At 44.7% G+C, this 21,769-nt stretch overlaps 2 protein-coding genes and 1 non-coding gene across 5 annotated transcripts; 1 reads left to right on the top strand and 2 right to left on the bottom strand.

Annotated features, from left to right (window-relative positions):
• The first annotated feature begins 7,230 nt into the window (after positions 1 to 7,230).
• LOC119308825 (purple acid phosphatase 23-like) lies at positions 7,231 to 10,188 on the top strand. The gene is made up of 6 exons (XM_037584983.1): positions 7,231 to 8,135; positions 8,467 to 8,690; positions 8,898 to 9,088; positions 9,277 to 9,558; positions 9,636 to 9,778; positions 9,924 to 10,188. Exons 1-6 carry the CDS (start codon positions 7,273 to 7,275, stop codon positions 9,958 to 9,960), a joined length of 1,740 nt encoding a protein of 579 aa, XP_037440880.1. The 5' UTR covers positions 7,231 to 7,272; the 3' UTR covers positions 9,961 to 10,188.
• A 66-nt stretch (positions 10,189 to 10,254) lies between these two features.
• On the bottom strand, positions 10,255 to 10,341 carry TRNAY-GUA. The gene is given in 2 exon segments: positions 10,255 to 10,290; positions 10,305 to 10,341. It is a non-coding gene; the product is annotated as a tRNA-Tyr (tRNA).
• Positions 10,342 to 12,148: 1,807 nt separating this feature from the next.
• Positions 12,149 to 17,333, bottom strand: LOC119308826 (nucleobase-ascorbate transporter 2-like). Of its 3 annotated transcripts, none has more exons than XM_037584986.1 (14): positions 17,017 to 17,331; positions 16,603 to 16,880; positions 16,420 to 16,517; positions 16,131 to 16,307; positions 15,912 to 16,012; positions 15,388 to 15,463; positions 14,469 to 14,713; positions 14,291 to 14,387; positions 14,108 to 14,194; positions 13,873 to 13,931; positions 13,698 to 13,789; positions 13,542 to 13,619; positions 13,272 to 13,432; positions 12,559 to 12,771 (listed from the first exon to the last, which is right to left on the bottom strand). In XM_037584986.1, the coding sequence occupies exons 2-14, from the start codon at positions 16,694 to 16,696 to the stop codon at positions 12,559 to 12,561; spliced, it is 1,578 nt and encodes a 525-aa protein (XP_037440883.1). In that variant the 5' UTR covers positions 16,697 to 16,880; positions 17,017 to 17,331. The 3 variants fall into 3 exon arrangements, with proteins under 3 accessions (XP_037440881.1, XP_037440883.1, XP_037440884.1); XM_037584987.1 differs by having other exon boundaries at positions 15,391 to 15,463; XM_037584984.1 differs by having other exon boundaries at positions 12,149 to 12,771; positions 14,291 to 14,713; positions 17,017 to 17,333.
• Between the last annotated feature and the right edge of the window lie 4,436 nt (positions 17,334 to 21,769).

Genomic DNA, 21,769 nt, shown 5'->3' with positions numbered 1-21,769 from the left:
CAGGCGCAAGAAGGATAAGCTAAAAACATCACTCACCCAGGTACAGTCTTGAGAGGAGGCATTTGTGTGGCTGATGAGTCGCCAGAAGATGAGTTGGAAGTTACCTGATAATTCGAGTCAGATGGATTAAGTGGATATCGGAAGCAACCCGCCAAAGGATAAGATTTATTGGAAGAACAAGAAACCTCTGAACGACACTTCCGGGTTGGTGTATCCGGTAAACCGGAGGAAGTGACCTGTTGGCCACTATGCCGGGTTGTGCGACAACCTTCGTGTTGCTGTGTCTTCAAAGAAAATTCTGGATCCAAATGAGCAAGAGGACGTGACTGTTTTACTTTCCGAACTACACGGCGAAGTTTTTGAACCGGAACATGATCTGAATCGGAGGAAAGGAAGATTACCTCTACATGATCAGCATGGCTGGCTTCCGCATCATCCTGGTAATAGTCATTGTCAATAAGGTGTACGAAAAATGAACCAAGGGAGTCAAGTTCTACCTCTTGTTCCGACTCATCAACATCTTCGAGCGGATCAGAGGACTACGTGGTTCTCTTCTTGGCTGGCCTCTTTGTGACCTTGCTCTTGTCACGAAGAGCCCTCGCCGGTTTGTCTTGAGCCTTGGCCGGTTTGTCTTGAGTTTTTCTCTTCCAGAATGGGTCTCTGGCCTGTAAAAATAAATAAAAGATTGTCAGGAAAAAGTTAAAGAGTATACAGATTACAAAAACAGAAGGATAAATTCTTACGACTGGTAGTTTGTTGGAAGCGAAAAAGGGGGCCAATCCAGTCTTGCAACATTCCGAGATCGGTTCGTCTAGCATCTTCTTTACAGACTCAGCGACTTCCTCGTCAGTCATTGGTATGTCAGTGTGCCATTGAGGATCGTTGACATTTCCGATATATTCATGCATTAAACTGGTGCGGCGGCTTAAGGGCAGGATACCCCAGGAGACCCAGCAACGGACAAGATCAATGCCAGTTAAACCATTTGCTAGAAGAGCCCGGAGCTTAGCAAGCTGTGGTGCATAAGTTTGCGTTCCTTGGCAGTAAGCCGCTGAGGTAGCGGATGTCCATTGCTGAGTCGGTGAGGGCGGTAATCCGACAGAGGATTTTTATCATCAGGAGCGGTGTTACGGCAATAGAACCATGTTTGATTCCAGTCTTTGGGGTGGCTGTGATGTTTGGCATGAGGAAAATATACTTCTTTCCTCTTTTGAATCGACACCCCGCCAAGCTCGGTATTGGGGCCATCGGTGAATTCTGTACGGCGGTTTAAGTGGAAGAGATCTCTGAAAAGATCAATGGACGGTTCTTCTTGCAGATAAACTTCACAGAACACTTGGAAATTGCAAATATTGGACATAGAGTTTGGCCCAATATCTTGAGGGTGGAGCTGGAAACTAGCAAGTACATCCCGGAAAAACTTTAATCCAGGAGGACTAAAACCTCGGTCCAGATGCTCCATGAACACAACCACTTCTCCATCTTGAGGTTCAGGAGGGCACTCCGGACCAGGGACTCGCCAATGAATGACATCCTTCTTGGCTAAAGCGCCGGTCAGAACATACCCAGTAAGCTGTTCTTCTTTGATCCGGGAAGGAACCCAATTGCAAGAAGAAAATTGTTTGGCCATTCTTTGCTGACAAACTGTAAAGGAAGTTCACATGACAGTTTATGGTTCAAGATTGACATACATAAACCGGTATCAAACCGGGAGATTTCAACAAAGATTATATACATGTTAAACCAGAAATTCATGTTCAGGTAATATTGGCGGTTTAAGTGAGGGCTAATGGTACCTGGCGGGTTATCAAATTTGAAAGGTTAAACCGCCTATAACAGAGGAATCAGATCTGAAATCTACTAAGTGTTGCAGAAATAGGTTTCACAAGATGGTAAAATAATTTTGGATCTACCGTGGTTCAGTAAAGAAAATTTGTTGAAGCCCTAACAATGGCGACAGTGGAACAGCAAGGAGCCAGATGAGATTTGTTCGTGATCTTAAAAGATACTATGCGGAGGCGAAATAAACTAAAAATCTCGGCCGCAGAAGAAACAGGTCAAGTTTGATCTAGATTCAATAAGGTAGCAAGGGAAAAGTAAAGAGCACGGACGAACACTGACAAACATGGCCGAGTACTGAAACCTTAATGCAGATCTAGGGTTGAGGGAGAAGAAAGCTTACTGGATTCACAGGAGTGGCGGAGGAGAATCGTGGATCTCTGGTGCGTTCAGGTTGATGCAGCGGCTAGGGATGAGGCAGAGCTTCAAGGTCGACGATGACGGCGGAGCTGTCGGGCTTGAGCGGTGAGAGGAAGAAGAAGAAGCGCGGAAGGGGAAAAGTGAAAGACCCCGGAGCCTATTTATAACCTGAATGGATAAAGTAGGCGAGCGCGAGAATCAAGTAGCCGAAGCGGTAAAATGGGGCGCAGCTGTCACCTCGATCTTCGGAAGATAATTAATGAAGGGAATCTTTATAATCTTTTCATACAGAGATGACGTCATGATGATTTACTACAATTTTAGAAGATGATGTCATGGCGGTTTACCAAAGTTTACAGGGAGAAGATAGCATGGCGGTTTACGAGAACCGTAAGAACATGTTCACAGAATTTTTCAAAGTCCTGAAGATTGACATGAACTTATTCAAATCAACCTGGGGCCTAATGCTGGGGATATAACTACTGAGTGTAAACCGCCCAGGAGGGGCCGGTTCACGCTCAACTATACTGAAGCCCATGAAGACAAAGAAGATGGCGCTTTACGGATAAAGCTTAGAGGCCCAGAGCCCAAGGGCGGATTAGGGCCCATAGTTGTAAACCGCCATAGTTGTATAAACTTGTATTGTAAGTTAGGAAGGGAGAGACCGAGCCGGACACTTGTATGAGCCGGCCTCGGGACTCTGTAAACCGGTCGGGCGTCAACCTGTGTATATATAGGGACGATCCGGCGGCGGTTCAGGGACAAGAAACAACAACTCGAGAGCTAGGCATAGCGTGTTTGCTCCCTGGCAATCGAAACTGCAGTAATTCCATCACAACTAGACGTAGGCTTTTACCTTCATCGTAAGGGGCCGAACTAGTATAAAACTCTCATGTCCTTTGTCCGGTTTAACCTCTCTAAGCTAACCCGTCGCGATGGCTCCACGACTAAGTCCTTTCACGAGGACATCTGACGTGATAATTCCACGACATATTCCAAAAATATTCCCCGTCCGTTTTTATCCCGTTTGGACTCCGTTTGATATGGGGTTTCTGCAAAACATAAAACATGCAACAAACAGGAACTGGCACTGGGCACTGGATCAATAGTTAGTCTCAAAAATAGTATAAAAAGTTGCCAAAAGTATGTAAAAGTTGTAGAATATTGGCATGGAATAATCAAAAATTATAGATACGACGGAGACGTATCAATGTTACCGGCGCAGGGCTTCGCCTAAGCACTATGATGGTATTATCGAGGTGTCTAACTGTGGAGGGGGCACCACACATGGTTAAGAGAAACTTGTGTGTTCTAGGGTGCCCCCTGCCCCCGTATATAAAGGAGGGAGGAGAGAGGCTAGCCCCCTAGGGGCGCACCAAGAGTATGGAGTCCTACTAGGACTTCCAAGTCCTAGTAGGAATCCCTTTCCTTTTCGGAGTAGGAGATAAGGAAAGAGGGAAAGAGAGAGGGAATAGGAAAGGGCAAGGGGGGCGCCCCCCTTCCCCTAGTCCAATTCAGACACATGCAGGGGGCGCCACCTCCCATTTGGCATGCCTCCTCCTTTCCCGTATGGCCCAATAAGGCCCATTACTTCTCCCGATGAATTCTCGTAACTCCCCGGTACTCCAAAAAATACCCGAATCACTCGGAACCTTTCCGATTTCCGAATATTGCCTTCCAATATATGGATCTTTATCTCTCGACCATTTCGAGACTCCTCATCACGTCCGTGATCTCATCCGGGACTCTGAACAAACTTCGGTCATCAAACCATATAACTCATAATACAAATCGTCATCGAATGTTAAGCGTGCGGACCCTACGGGTTTGAGAACTATGTAGGCATGACCGAGTCACATCTTCGGTCAATAACCAATAGCGTAACCTGGATGCTCATATTGGCTCCTACATATTCTACGAAGATCTTTATCGGTCAAACCGCATAACAATATACGTTGTTCCCTTTGTCATCGGTATGTTACTTGCCCGAGATTCGATCGTTGGTATCATCATACCTAGTTCAATCTCGTTACTGGCAGGTCTCTTTAATCCTTCCTTAATACTTCATCCCTCAACTAACTCATTAGTCACATTTCTTGCAAGGCTTATAGTGATGAGCATTACCGAGAGGGCCCAGAGATACCTCTCCAATACACGGAGTGACAAATCCTATTCTCGATCTATGCCAACCCAACAAACAACTTCGGAGACACCTGTAGAGCATCTTTATAATCACCCAATTATGTTGTGACGTTTGATAGCACACAAGGTGTTCCTCCGGTATTCGGGAGTTGCATAATCTCATAGTCTGAGGAACATGTATAAATCATGAAGAAAGCAGTAGCAATGCCACTATAACGATCATAATGCTAAGTTAACGGATGGGTCTTGTCCATCACATCATTCTCCTAATGATGTGATCCCGTTCATCAAATGACAACACATGTCTATGGTTAGGAAACATAAACATCTTTGCTTAACGAGCTAGTCTAGTAGAGGCATACTAGGGACACTATGTTTTGTCTATGTATTCACACATGTACTAAGTTTCCGGTTAATACAATTCTAGCATGAATAATAAACATTTATCATGATATAAGGAAATAAATAATAACTTTATTATTGCCTCTAGGGCATATTTCCTTCACTGCCCCGACTATCCCTCTAAATCCTCCACCTACTCTTCTTCTCCTGCACTGGCACCACCCCATTTACCACCATTCGAACTGTCAACTTTGACTCCCCTCCACTTGCAATGTTGTTGCCATGTCGTCTGCAACTCCTGGTCGGGGCCTCGTTGACGTCCCCACACCTCGCTAGCGTCGTCGTCCCCGACCTCTCCAAAAGTTGTTAACACAATTGGAGTTTTAGTTGTTGAAATGGCAAAACTGTCCATTATAAGAAAGCCCGACGCAAAAACTTGCGCGGATCTGCCTACTTCCCCACCGTCTGATCTACCACCCTCAAACGCAACCATCTCGTTCCCTTCTCGCCCCCGTGTTCCTTCCTTCTGAGTTTTTACCCACACATAATGTCTCTTAGCTGACAAATAGGAGGAGGTCAGCTTGCAGCAATGAGAGAAGCACTGTCGCATTGGTTCCACCGCTCTAAGCATCATCGTCAACGCCCGACATGGTCGCTTGCAGCACCAAGTTTTGTCGCTCGTAACTCCGTCGTCAGCGCCCTCATAGCTTGCCCACCATCGCCCTACCCCATCTAGCATTGATGTCCACCACTCGCAGCTTCGACATCGCCGCTCCACCACTTGCAGCTCCGACGTCACCGCCGTAGCAACCTACCCATTGCCGCCCTAAACCAGGCTGCTATGGCGTACGTCGATCGTAGCTCTGATGGCGTTGCATGTGTGTCGTCGCCACAACCCATGTATCACCGATGTCCACCGCTTGCAGCACTGGCATCCACTGGTCACAACTTCGACATTACCATTGCAACAAAAAAAAATAGAAAACAAGAAAACCAAGAGAAAACAACAAATAAACCAAAAAAATGTTCTAGTGGAAGACAGTTCAACATGGGACACGTGGTGGCGTTGGAGCGACTCTACAATGACATCTAGAAAGCCGATCAAAGATAACTTAATTAGTTGTCTGCGGGTTCCGTCAGTTGAAAAGAAGAGTATATATGGACCCCAATAATGTGTTGACGTTCCTTAAGAAGGTCATCCGAGCGAACTAATGTTTCCTAGTGAGGTAAGAACGAACAAACGTTTTCGTTCGCTCAAAAGAAATCCACTTCCAGTGAACAACTGCCATGCGAAAACAGATAAATTTGACATTCTATGTATACGGATTTGCCATGTTTTAAAATTAAAAAAACATATAATATAAAAAAATGTTAGAAAAATGTAATGTTCAGCAGAGTAATTGCCATGCGTTTCCAGGAATTTGTCATGATTGCAACATGAAAAATTGTCAGCCTATAAATTTCTATGAAAATTTACCATGCTCGGAATTTGCCATGGTACATCAATGAAACATGGTGAAAACTACATTGCGCTGAAAAAAATGTCATCATAAAACGTGTTTGCTCAGATTGCTATATTGGTCCGAGCGAACCAAGTAACCACATATATTTCACTAGAAAACGGAAACAATATACATTATGTCACCATAGGAGACACATATAGATGTCTTGCAATATCGCATCAAAGACTCCACAAGAAGTAAAACTAGAATTTCACTCCGGGAGAATCTTGTGCCACGTCGAAACGTCGTCCATCATCGTCTTCCGCAGTCGTCGAGGCAACATTGAAGAAGTAGGTAAGTTATCGTCATACCCAGATTTGAAGGAGCACCTTCACATACAAGGATGCTTTTTAAACCGATGAACCGGACTGCCGCAAGCGACAAGACTAAGGCTATGTGGCACGTCGGCCAGGGTTCTTCCCAGTGACCGCTAGATCCCAACATCGTTAACTTCATCCGACATGGTTGAAGAAGAGAAACATCGCTGCTTGCCGCCACCCACGCACCCCACTGCAAGACACCAAACACAACTGCAACGGTCGATGGCAACGCCATCTGGGAGGGTGTCGTCCTTCGACCATTGGACACAAATCTCATCGGATCTGAAGACCGGCAAGAAGACTGAGCCACCTGCTCCTCAATGCCGTCCATTAAAACATCACCGAAATGAAAGAAGAGCTGAAGCAAAACTATTGTCCGCTACCACCGCTGAAGCGGCAGACGAAAAGGACTAGGAGCCACGGCGGCGCTGCTGTCGAGAGGGAAGGCAGAAGATCGCCTCTGTGGAGCGGTTTCCAAAGAGCGAATGAAGCGGTTCGGTATGCAGCGAACCATGTAGCTCGTTCAGAGGAAAGCCAACACTTTAAGATTCGCGCGCAAAATCCAACGTGACTGAGCGCGTTCACTTGAAAACGCCAAAAATCTGATATCACAATCATTAGCATTTGCATTTCGGTTGCGCTAAATGAATAGGAAAAATAAAGGCAAAGTATTCGAGGAATATCCAGCGAATTATCCGCTTCAGAAGATCCTCCTATCTTAGTACAGTCCCTAGGTGGCCGAATAGGACGCACTGGCTGCCAGTGCCATGGGCACCATGGCCACCAGCACCATCGCCGCCGGTACCCTCCACAGCCGCCATCTCCATTGCCGCATTCTCCTGCTACTGTTACCATACCTCACAATCGCGTTCCTACTCGTCGATGGCGGCGGCATTCCGACGACGCTGGACGGCCCGTTCACGCCAGCCACCCGCGCGTTCGACCGCTCGCTGCGGCAGGGCAGCGAGGACGTCCCGCTCTCCGACCCCCGCCTGGTCCCGCGCGCGCGCCCGCCGTCCCCAGAGCAGATCGCGCTCGCCGCCTCGGCCGACCCCTCCTCGCTCTGGGTCTCCTGGGTCACGGGCCGCGCCCAGGTCGGCTCCCACCTCACCCCTCTCGACCCCACCGCCATCCGCAGCGAGGTCTGGTACAGCGAGCGCCCCGCCTCCACCGACACCGTCGGCCACCCGCACGTGGCGAGGGGCTCGGCGGAGGTGTACAGTCAGCTCTACCCGTACCCGGGCCTCCTCAACTACACCTCCGGCGTCATTCACCACGTCCGACTCGTGGGCCTGACGCCGTCCACCCGCTACTACTACCGCTGCGGTGACAGCTCCCTCAAGGACGGCCTCAGCGACGAGCGCTCTTTCCGGACACTGCCCGCGCCGGCGCCGGACGCGTACCCTCGCCGCGTCGCGGTGGTTGGGGACCTTGGGCTCACCGGCAACTCCACCTCCACCGTCGACCACCTCGCCAGGAACGACCCGTCCATGATCTTGATGGTCGGCGACATGACGTATGCCAACCAGTACCGCACCACCGGCGGCAGAGGCGTCCCCTGCTTCTCCTGTTCCTTCCCAGATGCCCCGATTCGGGAGTCCTACCAGCCGCGATGGGACGGCTGGGGAAGGTAACTAAGTACATTCCTCTGAGCAATGACCGTTGTCAATTTCTTGCTGTGGATTTGTGGTGGCGCGGTGAACTGGTGATCTGAGTATTAAGATTTAATATCGTCAACTCAATTTTACCGCATGCGTGAGTCCTGTTCTTGGAAGCATGCAAGTACTTAGGAAATTAGAGTTTTTATTGTCACTAGGTGTGCACTCCACCAAGGGTCAGTGATGTGGCATGTAAACTTGTAAAGATTGAGATAGAGTAGAGCTTCAGCCTCACAGCTCCAACATGTCATGTTTCTTGTGAGTTGTGACCACATTTGTGAATGTGTGTATGGATTAATCCAGATTCATGGAGCCGCTTGCGTCGAGGGTGACAATGATGGTGACCGAAGGGAACCATGAGATTGAGCCGCAGGGGCACGGCGGAGCAGTGACCTTCGCCTCCTACTTGGCGCGCTTCGCTGTGCCGTCGGAGGAGTCTGGATCCAACACCAAGTTCTTCTACTCATTTAACGCGGGTGGTATTCACTTCATCATGCTTGGTGCCTACGTCGACTACAATCGCACAGGTAATATATGAACCGACTTGCCAACGTTTCATCTGGAATTCTAGATGGATGGCCTACCCTCTTGATAAGTTGTAAGATTTTGCCAACCACCTGTATTTACAAGTGCATGTTGATGCTGATAGTGTAGTAGTAACTAGTAACTAACATTAGGTAGTTCTCTCGCAAAAAAAAAAAACTAACATTAGGTAGTTGCTTCATTGTGCATAGGAGCTCAGTACTCGTGGTTAGAGAAGGATCTGCAGAAAGTTGATCGACGAGTCACACCATGGGTTGTCGCTTCTTGGCACACGCCGTGGTATAACAGCTATTCCTCGCACTACCAGGAATTTGAGTGTATGAGGCAAGAAATGGAAGGACTCCTCTATCAACATGGGGTCGACATTGTCTTCTCAGGCCATGTAAGCACACACACTGTTTGGTAAATGCCTTGATTCAGACTGCATTCATTCGATTTCTGTGCTCTCTTTTCCTGCATCCAGATTAATCAATTGTACTCCCCTCGGTTCCTGCTATTAATTTGATTCAAGTCACTTACCTTTTTGGTGAAGCAAGTCTGGTTTATTTGATTCTACATTTGATTGCCAAGGTACACGCATACGAAAGGATGAACCGGGTGTTCAACTACACGTTGGACCCGTGCGGGCCGGTTTACATTACGATCGGGGATGGCGGTAACATTGAGAAAATCGACATTGATCATGCAGATGACCCTGGAAAGTGCCCCTCACCAGGTGACAACCAACCTGAATTTGGTGGAGTCTGCCATTTGAACTTCACTTCTGGTCCTGCCAAGGGGAAGTTTTGCTGGGAACGACAGCCGGAATGGAGCGCATTCAGGGAAAGCAGTTTCGGCCACGGTATTCTAGAGGTAATTAAATCACTTCACAGAAGGAAACGTGTCATGTGTATGTTCTTGTATCAGTCCTCACATCTGAGATCATGCAGGTTGTGAATTCGACATATGCCTTGTGGACATGGCACCGGAACCAGGATACATACGGAGAACACAGTGTGGGAGATCAGATCTACATAGTACGGGAACCCGATAAGTGCCTATTGCAGCCAAGGGGTGTAATTTCGCAAGACTGGTGATTTTGAATTCTATGTTCTTGAACAGCCCTTCTCAAAATAAGAAATCTATGTACCTCAGTTAGCTGCATGCTGTTATCTTGCAACTTGTGTTTATCACCAATGTAGATTCTCAATCCCTTTGTTCTCGTTTGTGACGCACAGGACAGTCCCTCGGTGGGATGCCCTTCTTCAACATTAAGTAGCACCTCAGGTGTTGAACAAGCTGCTAAAAATGGCCGTCTCCTTTGGACTACTACATGTATGATTTTGATCAGTACAGTTTTGAGGCGAAGCCTGTGCACCAGGCAAAATATATGGGCAGTGTGGTGGCGAGTTGACAGATTATATTCCTTATAGCAATGGGGTTGTACATGAAACAACATATTTGAAAGAAAATAACATCGAGAATGTTTTTTGGCGGCAATCACTGAGAATGTGTTGATACTTGTACAAAAAAAGAAGCAAAATATATATATAGAACAAAAAAGGATAATCCGACCTACCTGATTCGAACCAGTGACCTAAGGATTTAGCTGCAACATACTACAGTCCTCCGCTCTACCAACTGAGCTAAGGTCGGGATGTGCATGATTTTATTAGCTAACCTACATATACGCAAAGACGCGTATTCACGAAAAGAAAGCTACATATACACATACATTTATCTTTTTCCTCGCGTGGCGCTGGGAGCCCTCGAGAACTGCGACGCGGCTGAGACTATCCATAATGAGAGTAATACAGAGTAAGATCGATGCCACCTAAAAAAAATGATGTGACATCTAATATTAATGAAGAGAGAGACAAATTGAGTGGGGTAACATAACTAGTTACTCCCACTACGAGTAATACCATACCCCCTTCTTTTCGGTTTATAGGACTTAATTTGAAAATCTATTCAACCATGGTAGATGATAAATGGTGGAATTAATTCCGTAGTTTGCAAAAGTATTTAATTAGTACTCTCATTTTTCTTAAAAATTTGTGTATACCGATGCATTAATTACACCACATGCATGCATGATCACTTCATGACCAAAACTTATACATGCATTGGTGAGTTTTTTCTTCATCCTTACATGCAGTGATTTATACCTTGAAATCTGAACATTTGATGGTAAGTAGTAGAATTGACACTTATAAAACAAAAAAAACAAACTTTTTAAGATGAGCCCTATAAACCGAAAAGGAGGGAGTACATATCAAGACAAGATGAGTCTACAACCTAATAAATGAAGTGTTGCATGACACCATATGTTACTCCCCACAATAGAGGTAGTAACATAGACTAGTGACATGCAAACATTACTGGTCTAAGTTACTCCCTATTATGAGTAGTCTGATGGAGTTTTGGTTGCCGGAAATGGGGGCCTGGGTTCCCTAGGTGGTCGTTGTGCCATTGTGCTGTGTGGGTAGCCATGTGCGATGACGGGCCTTCATCATCTAATTTGGCGGTGGTGGCTCGAGGTCCGGTGGACAATGGTAGTGGTGAAGCGACGACAACAACAACAACATCAACAACGACACGAAGATGTGTAGGTGTGGAATGGGGTATGCGCTATGACTTGTGGTGTCCATGGAATTGCCGCCACGGCTTGGTGCTTTGCCGGCGCCGGCCTCAGTAATTTCCGGCGACGTTCGGCTCTTCGTGTTCTGTGATAGCCTTGTGCTCGTATATATAGGTTTGACCACATAGTGATATCCGCGTGACCGCGTTAAGGATATGCACATGAGCGGCTACCTCTGGGAACGAACACAATGGAAAGGTTTGGATTTCAATTTCCCGTGCCCATGGTATGTTGGAGCTCTTCCGTGACGCCTTCTTCTGTGAAGTGGGGTGACAGCGACACACGGTGGCTTCGGCTTCATGGCGCTCTTTTGAGCACTGAGTATCGAGCTCTAGGGTGAAAATTCTAGGTACGACCTTCGATGATTGCGCTTGGCAATGACAATGTTTTACCGATTGTGTCTTTGTTGAAGGCATTGTTTTGAAGTCTGCTCGGGCATACTATCCGGATGAAAACCCAATCCCTGACCTATGGTGGTTGGATCACGCGACGGGTGTATACTTTTACTTTTTACTTGTGTTGTTGGTTCTTCATCGAAAGTGTGCATGATGTATACAAACGATGTGTGGCGGTCTCAGGAGCAATTGAGTGAAATGAGTCATTGGTCCATTTACTCAATCCGATTGCATAGTTTAAAAAAAATACTCAATCTGATTGCATACTTCAGGCCAATAACTCAGTAATGGTCAAATTTATCAAATAAGGCCATAACCGATTCACGAGGGAAAACCGGACCACATAGGTGCCACATCAACCTACCTTGACCGCTCGTAAACCGACTACCTCTTACAAGGGTCTTATTGCAACAGCGCCGACATGATCTGAGCAGCATATCACGGATGTGTGCCGACAAGGATTAATGACACATTTCAATTGGGGCCATGCTATAATTTTTGCTTGTTTGGAATGCCCTTTTCTACGGTGTGTTCAACTACAGCTAACAATGTGCCTCATTTGCCCGCTGCCCGCAAATGTTTCATGAGATCTTACATTGCACACAGCAAAAATTAGCATTAATTCATTGTCTACGGAAACAAATATCTATGTACAATCGGACAGCCCGAAGGGAACTTCCTCCATCCTACGCTAGTAAAACGGCATGCGGGTCTTATCATCTCTACTTCTCTTCTCCTCTTCTACTCTATCAGAATTCAGAAGCATGCCATATTGTGATGCAAAGGTTTCTTCATTTGGTACTCAGCTTGCAGTACCCGGACTTTGGAAGCTTCTGCTCAAGATGGTGGGAAGAACCTGTTGAGGTTGAAGGGCAGGGTGTAGAACTCTTCATTCCTGCTGTCCCCTCGGAACGTCCGGAACCGCTCCCACCATTGCATCCCCCTGTCCTTCGCCGCGTCTCTGACATCCAGCGTGTTGTCAAGGACTACAGCAATGATGAGAGCGACAGTCGGTGGGGATGCGAAGATGGTGTTGATGTAGTCATTGAACTGCATTGACGGTCAGGGATGATACAATTCAAACTCAACTTCAAAATGATGCAAAATAGGACTCTTGCATGGAGATGACAGACATTTTGATAACATTGGCAGGCCATTATTGATGTATGAGTAGATTTGAACATGAACTTTCTGCAATGTGGTGTACAAGCTGTGATCGTCTTTTCTGTACTAAATTAGTATTACATACTACATATTAATTTCCTACTACCTCCGTCCCAATTTTTGCAGAACTGCAAAAACGTCTTATATTTTGGGACGGAGGAAGTAACATTTTACCAGCAATATGCCACAACATTTTACCACCAGTTAAGTTTGTGTTATTGTTTTGTGCCAGATACTAGATGGACATTTTTGCAGATGTCATTTCGAATTCAAATCTCGAGACAGTGGACTTGTTTTTTTCTTTTTGAAAAGGAGACAGTGGACTTGTGGGAGTCCATGCTAGTACAGTACAAATTAAGGGTGTGGGGGATAGTGAGGTTACGAACCCATCCAGCCTTCGTGTGCGCCGGGCCATTTTGAGCACCTGTCATATACCGAGAAAAGTACTCTGGTATCGATAAGCCAAGAAAGAGTGAAAAACCAACAATGAAGAGGTTGCGCATAGAGTTCATGTTGGTGAACTGCAGAAAGGATAGCCCCACCGCCGCTGGAGACACAACAAACGAGCAAAAATTATTTGTGCGAATTCAGATATTGGTAGAGAGCTCGGAAACTACAAAGGAGAACATCTTCACTTTTTCTGCTAGGATACTTACCAATAATGCCAAACATAACACAATATATGGCAGCAAATATTGTGAACGGAATGGAAGCAAAAAGTGCCCCGAATTTTCCTACAACATCGACATGTTCAGAACCCTGAAAAATCCAATGCAAATGAGTGCTCGTGGCTAAAGAGAAACCTTAATTACCTAGTATGGAGAAGAAGATCATGAAACCAGCAGAAATCTGTATCACTCTCCTGCTCCCAATCCTTGTAGACCCAAGAAGACCAACGTTCTCACTGCATTGCATCCAAATATTCTGCATAATATTAGGCATGCCACAACAGAACAATCTTAAGAGTGATAGCTCAGATGCACTCACACAGAAACAGTAGAGCCAGTTGCAGTGCCAAATAGCCCATCCAGTAGGGTACCTATTCCCTGAATGCACATGTTTCATTTCCTTTCAGAAAAAGCTCAGCAGTGATTACGGAGTAGTTGTACAGCCGTAAAAACAAATCATTAAAAATTATAGTTGATACTCAACTTCATGAGAACTACTAGACTTAACATATTGACAGAACTCCACAAGAGGCTAAGATAATGCAACTACTAACCTGCCACCCGATGCCTCTACTGAGGACATATGCTGGTGGGGGTGTTGCACTTGCCAACCGGGCAGCAGCCTTGAATGCGCCAGTTGACTGAAGAACTCAAATGGTTTCAACAAAATCAGGTGGATATAAAAATATTGAGAAAAACTTCGAGGAATCATGTATTTGACAAGTATGATATGGTACCTCTATTAGCGACACCATTACTGCGGCCATCATGCCGAATGCATGGTCTGCATTGAATGTTGGTGCTCCCCATTGCAAGGGGTATGGAATGCTTATCCTTATGAGAGTAAAAAAAAATGAACTGAGATATATCATATGGAAATGAATAAGTGGTGTGGAAGCCGGTTTATTTACAAACCATAATGCCGAAGAGATGAGGTTAGAACGGTCTGTCCTGCAACTGATCTGGGTGTGTAGTGCAGTGTGATGGTATGCACCACTTGCTGTTAGAATGTGGGCATAGACCCAGAGAAGAGCAATGCACACCAGCAGTGAGAACCTCTCCAAAATCGGAACATGCCGAACATGTACATGCTTGAGATATTGGGAAAGCACAACAAATATGATAAGCATCGGAAGGCCAATCTCCACACAGCTTGCAACCTGACAAAATATCCTTCCTGAATTAACTCAGTATAGGACAACATAAATCTCATGGTGCTAAATGTTTTTCTGAGAAAAAAAAGGCAAGCTAACAGAGTATGGAGATCTTGCCTGGGTAAATATGAACAATTAATAACTTTCTAAATGTAGAGGTAAACTAAGAAAATAAACATATTTTCAGTGACATTGAAGATTGGTCCAGGAACACTTTAAAATATACTAAAACAGAAAGAAATGATCTGGTACTAAGTGCAACTTACCATATGTAACAATAAATATTATCTATTGGATGGTGTTGCTAAAGTTCCAATCAATAAGAGATCCATGCTCCAAATAAACTTTTGTATACAAGTAAACAATACATAACTACATTATCAAACTAGCAAGGTAGGCCATGCAACCCAGAAAACGTTTAAAATGGTACTTCCTCCGTTCACAAATATAAGATGTTTTGGATATTTCAATATGGACTACATATGGACTGAAATGAGTGAACAAACACAGTAAAACGTGCCTATAACATCTGATTAACAAAAAAGTTAGACCATCTTATATTTGTGAACGGAGGGAGTAAAATATAAGTAGCTGGGGTCCCATTCTTCAGTGTGATGAGTTCCAAACATCAAAGTGAGTAGAGCTAAACAGAACAAAAGTAAGGCCATTAGAGCTTTTACTACCGGGAATCCTCTCTCGAAAAGGCCAAGCCCCACCAATGAAACCACTGGAACCATCCCAAGTGGGCTAAAGAACCTGCAACAAGCATATCATACTGTTAATGTTCTTATTCCTGTCTTCGATGCGAAGGTAGTTACCATGTTCCAACAGCTTTTGGATATTTTTGCCCACTCTTTGTTTAACACATCGGCATATTACGCTTTATCTAAAGTGACCCCCACTATTCAAACTGATGGGCACATAAAGTGGACGGATAACGGAGGGCCGGAGGGCCGGAGGGACCAGGATAGTAATAATAAAAAAAGCAACAACAAGTATCCGCAATTGCATATTTGGTCCAGTATATGAACACATGTTAACATGGCATGCTAATTATACTAAAGTTCAAGCAAATAATCTATCAGGTTGAGTATAAGATTTTAATATAGTAAGATTCTGACAAAAACCAAGAAATGAATGTTTGAACTTTTGGACTGAAAAACCTATCATCGTCAGTTAAAGGAGAAGTGAGAGTTTCTTGTACCTCGAACATATTGCCCACAGCTGGCTATAGCCAAGAATTATCTGAATGCTTGACGACACTATCAACGCACCCTGTGTCGCTCTCATTGTCTGCAGGAACCTCTGCAGATAGAACAAAAGGTAAACTGAAATGCATAACATGGATATTTGCATCACGTATTCGAGTTGCCATGATTCTTGTTACAAGACAGAAAATGTAGAAGAACATTTTAATACTTACGGTATGGCCATCGGCTATTTGTGCGAGCGATCGGTCATGGATTATGGAGAGGACTGGAACAAGATATGCATATGAGCCGCCAATGACAGTGGGAAGGCGAGTGCCAAATAGTGTCTGGAGCAGTGTCTTTATCCCAGTCACAAATAGCAGTGTCTGAACCACTTTTGCCTTGTCATGCTTTGGTAAACACACAAACAAGCACCATTTTTTCAGTCAAAATAATAGTATGTTGTACCAAATTAACCAAGGAGTGTAGCAAACATAAAAGAAAAGGGGAGAAAGTTCTCACATCATTTCCACCCATAAGAGGAACCAACATTGTGGGGATCATAACAGCAGTTCCCAGGGACAGTATGTAATGCTGAAAACCCAAACCAATTGCCTCTCCTGCGAGACCCACAAATATTCAGGGTAAGAAACACAGATCGATTGATCCAACATGCCAACACTTGAAGGAGGAGATGGCACAGACCCCAGGAAGGATTTGAGTCTATGCAGTACTCAAACCCCTGCAGCTGATCCATGGGCGGATGGTGGACCATCTCTTCCGGTTTCACTTCAGCCATTTCCCAATCGAACTGTTCCTCTGCTCAAGAAGAACAATCTTTGCGCTCGGTTGAATGAAAGGGGGGAAGGCAGCAAAGATGCCCAAGATTTCCTCGGGATGATTTCTAAACTGGAAATCAAGAGCAAGATGAAAAGTAGAGAGATCAAGGAAATCAAGGAATCCTGTCAAGCTCACAAACCAATCTGCAAAACGAACATCAATAATTTTGAGTTATCAAATTGCTAGATCAGTTCCACAAGAACAAGACTGAAAAAATAGTCTGTCACTCAAGATGCTCCTAAAGCAAAGCTTTGAGTGACAGAGCAAGCAATTGCATACCAGGTGCCCAAGGCGGAATAGATTGCTCCTAAACCAAGCTTGAGTGACGCCGAGAGGGATGGATGGATGGATGGATGCAAGAGAAGAGAGGTCGCTGGGATGGGGGGACAAATGTCAGTAGCCGCAATGGGAATTTCGGCGAGGACGACGAAAGCGAACAAAGGCGGTTCTGCTGCCTGCCTGCCTGCTGCGTGCTTTAGTGATGCGGGATATATCAAAGGGAAAAAGATGGAAAAGGTCAAAAGAGGCAGCCATAAAAAGGCGCAGAGCGAGTGCGAGGGATGAGTGGGCAAACTGCACTCCCTCGCTACGATACCAAGCATCGGTTTCTTTCGGGGCGTTCCCCTAGGGTTTAATGGCGGATTAGCCCGTTGTGATTTCTGGGACGAAAATGGCCTCGGATCAGAGGTTTTAAGGAGAAGAGGCGCGTTGGGGCGCGTGCGCAGTAAATTTTGGTGGGTGAAAGGCTGGCCGGAGTGTCGGATTTGTCGCCCCGCGTTTATATTTTCCGTTTCGGTGTGGCGTATCTTCAGAGAACACGTGCGATCTGATTCCCATTTTTGCTAGAGGATGATCTGTTATGTTGTACATATTTCTTTTCTTAAATGTCATTCCGTAATGTTTATTTTTTTCGAAAAAGGAGGGTTCACCCCAGCCTCTGCATCTGAACGATGCATACAACCAATATTATTAATAAGCAAAAGGTCTAACAAAAGTCTTCACGTCTCGACCAAAGAAATACAAAAAAGGCTCACGAAGAGCTAAGCAGTAATAAAAAATCCATAACCGACTGACATAAAAAGATATGAGCACTACATGCCTATCCTATTACATAACCGTCATCCAAGCCGGTTGAAAATATTCCGTGCTACCGTCTCCCATCGGGTAGACCCAGTAACCAAACGTTTTCTGGCCTCCGTCGGAGTAAGTAGCGACCACATACGGATCAACGCAGTGGCTCTGAAGATAACCTGCAAAAAATGAATGTTTGTTGTTCTGTTAAAGACCAGATCATTTTTGCAGTTCTAGACTGCCCATAATAAAGCACATACTCCCACGCGAATGTGTCTCGCTGTATGGGTATCTATCCCATCAAGCCACGTCCCAAATAACGTGTTGATAGAATTCGGCGGAGTAATGTTAAAGATTATATGAACCGACCGCCACATAATTTTAGCCAGAGGACAATCAAGAAAGAAGTGCTTGATTGATTCATGTTGGTCGCAAAAGCTACATCTTGCAAATCCTGTCCAATTGCGCTTTGCCAAATTATCCTTTGTAAAAATAACTTGTTTATGCACAAACCACATAAACACTTTGATATTTCAAAGGTACTTTAACTTTCCAAACATGTTTCGATCTAGGAATCACGCTAGAGTTAATAACATCCAAATACATGGATTTAACCGAGAACTCTCCATTCTTAGTTAGTTTCCAGCACAATTGATCGGGTTGTTGAGACAACTGAATATCCATCAATCTTCTCACAAGATTGAGCCAGACTTCCCAACGGTTTCCCACTAGCATCCTCCGAAATTGAATATTGAGCGGAGTGGATTGTAGTACTGTGCTACTTCTTGAGCTTGAGTTGGTTTTCCTTGAATAGGAAAGGGTGATGTAGCACAGTAGCGTAAGTATTTCCCTCAGTTTTGAGAACCAATGTATCAATCCAGTAGGAGGCTCTTCATAAGTCTCACGCACCCACACAAACAAACAAAGAACTCGCAACTAACACAATAAAGGGGTTGTCAATCCCTTCACGGCCACTTGCGAAAGTGAGATCTGATAGAGATAATATGATAAGATAAATATATTTTTGGTATTTTATGATATAGATTGGAAAAATAAAGATGCAAATAAAAGTAGATTAAAAGCTTATATGATAAGAGATAGACCCGGGGGCCATAGGTTTCACTAGTGGCTTCTCTCAAGATAGCATAAGTATTACGGTGGGTGAACAAATTACTGTCGAGCAAATGATAGAAAAGCGAATAATTATGAGATTATCTAGGCATGATCATGTATATAGGCATCACGCCCGTAATCGCTTCGTGAACGACTCCACCGACCGTGTTCTCGTAACGCTTCCGCATCGCGATCTTCATGGGTATGAAGATGCACTCCCCTCTCTCTCGTTGCTAGTCTCTCCATAGATTGATCTTGGTGATGCGTAGAAAATTTTGAATTTCTGCTACGTTCCCCAACAATAAAAGTGTAAAGTAAAGCCCATAAAAATTCAAAACAGGTAATATAACAGCATGGAACAATCAAAAAGTATAGATACGTTGGAGACATATCATACTGTTGCAACATATGCGTCTTTACGCTGAACAATGTTATACAAAGAAGGATATTGGAGTGCGAGGGGAGTCTCCCCCAGCCATGTATCCTCCCAGAACCTCGTAGCCGTACCGTTTCCAACTATGAACCTTGTCCTATTGAAAAAGAGTGGTTTAACTCTCATCAGTCCTTTCCAAAAAGGCGAATCTGTCGGCCTCACTATCACCTGGGATAGGGTTCTAGAGTGAAGGTATTTGTTTCGCAAGATCTGAGCCCAAGTGGCCTCCGTCTTGACAGAAAGCTTAAACAACCACTTGCTAAGGAGACATCTGTTCTTCACTTCCAGATTCTCAATACCTAGACCCCCCTTGGTATTTCGGTCTACAAATGATATCCCATTTAGCAAGTCTGTATTTTCGCTTCAGCTCATCACTCTGCCAGAAGAAGCGTGATCTATAAAAGTCAAGCCTCTTCCGGACTCCAACCGGTACCTCAAAAAAGGAGAGAAGAAACATGGGCATACTCGTGAGGACCGAATTAATAAGAATTAATCATCCTCCGTATGACACCAGCTTGCCTTTTCAGCAACTCAATTTCTTCTCAAAACGGTCCTCAATGCACTTCCATTCTCTGTTGGTCAACTTACGACGTTGAATTGGTATACCTAAATACGTGAAAGGTAGAGCCCCCAATTCACACCCGAACAATTGTTTGTACACATCTTGGTCATCATTAGCTCTCCCGAAACAGAACAGTTCGCTCTTATGAAAATTAATCTTTAACCCGGTCAATTGTTCGAATAAGCATAACACGAGCTTCAAGTTTCACGCTTTTGCAAAATCATGCTCCATGAAGATGATAGTATCATCGGCATACTACAGAATGGAGACCCCTCCGTCAACTAAATGCGGGATGAGGCCACCTACCTGACCCGCATCCTTAGCCCTTCCTATAAGAATTGTCAACATATGGACCACTATGTTGAAGAGGATAGGTGACATCGTATCTCCTTGCCTCAATCCTTTGTGTGTTTGGAAGTAGTGACATATATCATCATTCAATTTAATCCCAACACTCCCTTTTTGCGTAAAAGAGTATACCTGGTGTCTCCAGGCCTGATCAAAACCTTTCATAAGCAATGCCTGTTGAAGGAAGGGCCATTTAACCTTATCGTATGCTTTCTCAAAGTCCACTTTGAAAATAGCTCTGTCTAGTTTTTTCGTGTGGATTTCATGGAGCATTTTGCTACGTCTTGAGCTTGCGTTGGTTTTCCTTGAAGAGGAAAGGGTGATGTAGTACAGTAGCGTAAGTATTTCTCTCAGTTTTTGAGAACCAAGATATCAATCCAGTAGGAGGCTCCTCAAAAGTCCCACGCCCTACACAAACAAACAAAGAACTCGCAACCAACGCGATAAAGGGGTTGTAAATCCCTTCACGGCCACTTGCGAAAGTGAGATCTGATAGAGATAATATGATAAGATAAATATATTTTTGGTATTTTATGATATAGATTGGAAAAGTAAAGATGCAAATAAAAGTAGATTGAAAGCTTATATGAAAAAAGATAGACCCCGGGGCCATAGGTTTCACTAGTGGCTTCTCTCGAGATAGCATAAGTATTACGGTGGGTGAACAAATTACTGTCGAGCAATTGATAGAAAAGCGAATAATTATGAGATTATCTAGGCATGATCATGTATATAGGCATCACGTTCGTGACAAGTAGACCGACTCCTGCCTGCATCTACTACTATTACTCCACACATCGACCACTATCCAGCATGCATCTAGAGTATTAAGTTCATAAGAACAGAGTAACACATTAAGAAAGATGACATGATGTAGAGGGATAAACTCGTGCAATATGATATAAACCCCATCTTTTTTTCCTCGATGGCAACAATACAATACGTGCCTTGCTGCCCCTGCTGTCACTGGGAAAGGACACCACAAGATTGAACCCAAAGCTAAGCACTCTCCCATTGCAAGAAAGATCAATCTAGTAGGCCAAACCAAACCGATAATTCGAAGAGACTTGCAAAGATAACCAATCATACATAAAAGAATTCAGAGGGGATTCAAATATTTCTCATAGATAAATTTGATCATAAACCCACAATTCATCGGATCTCGACAAACATACCGCAAAAAGAGTTACATCGAATAGATCTCCAAGAAGAGGAAGGAGAACTTTGTATTGAGATTCAAAGAGAGAGAAGAAGCCATCTAGCTAATAACTATGGACCCGAAGGTCTGTGGTAAACTACTCACAACTCATCGGAAGGGCTATGGTGTTGATGTAGAAGCCCTCCATGGTGGATTCCCCCTCCGGCAGAGCGCCGGCGACGGCTCCAAGATGGGATCTTGTGGATACAGAAGGTTACGATGGTGGAAATAGCTTTTCATGGTCACCCTTGATGGTTTCGGGGTACGTGGGTAGATATAGGAGGAAGAAGTACGTCGGTGGACGCCC

Source organism: Triticum dicoccoides, chromosome 5B, assembly GCF_002162155.2.
Source record: "Triticum dicoccoides isolate Atlit2015 ecotype Zavitan chromosome 5B, WEW_v2.0, whole genome shotgun sequence".
NCBI lineage: Eukaryota > Viridiplantae > Streptophyta > Magnoliopsida > Poales > Poaceae > Triticum > Triticum dicoccoides.
Note: the sequence above shows the minus strand (reverse complement) of the source record. Positions and strands in the feature narration are given on the sequence as shown.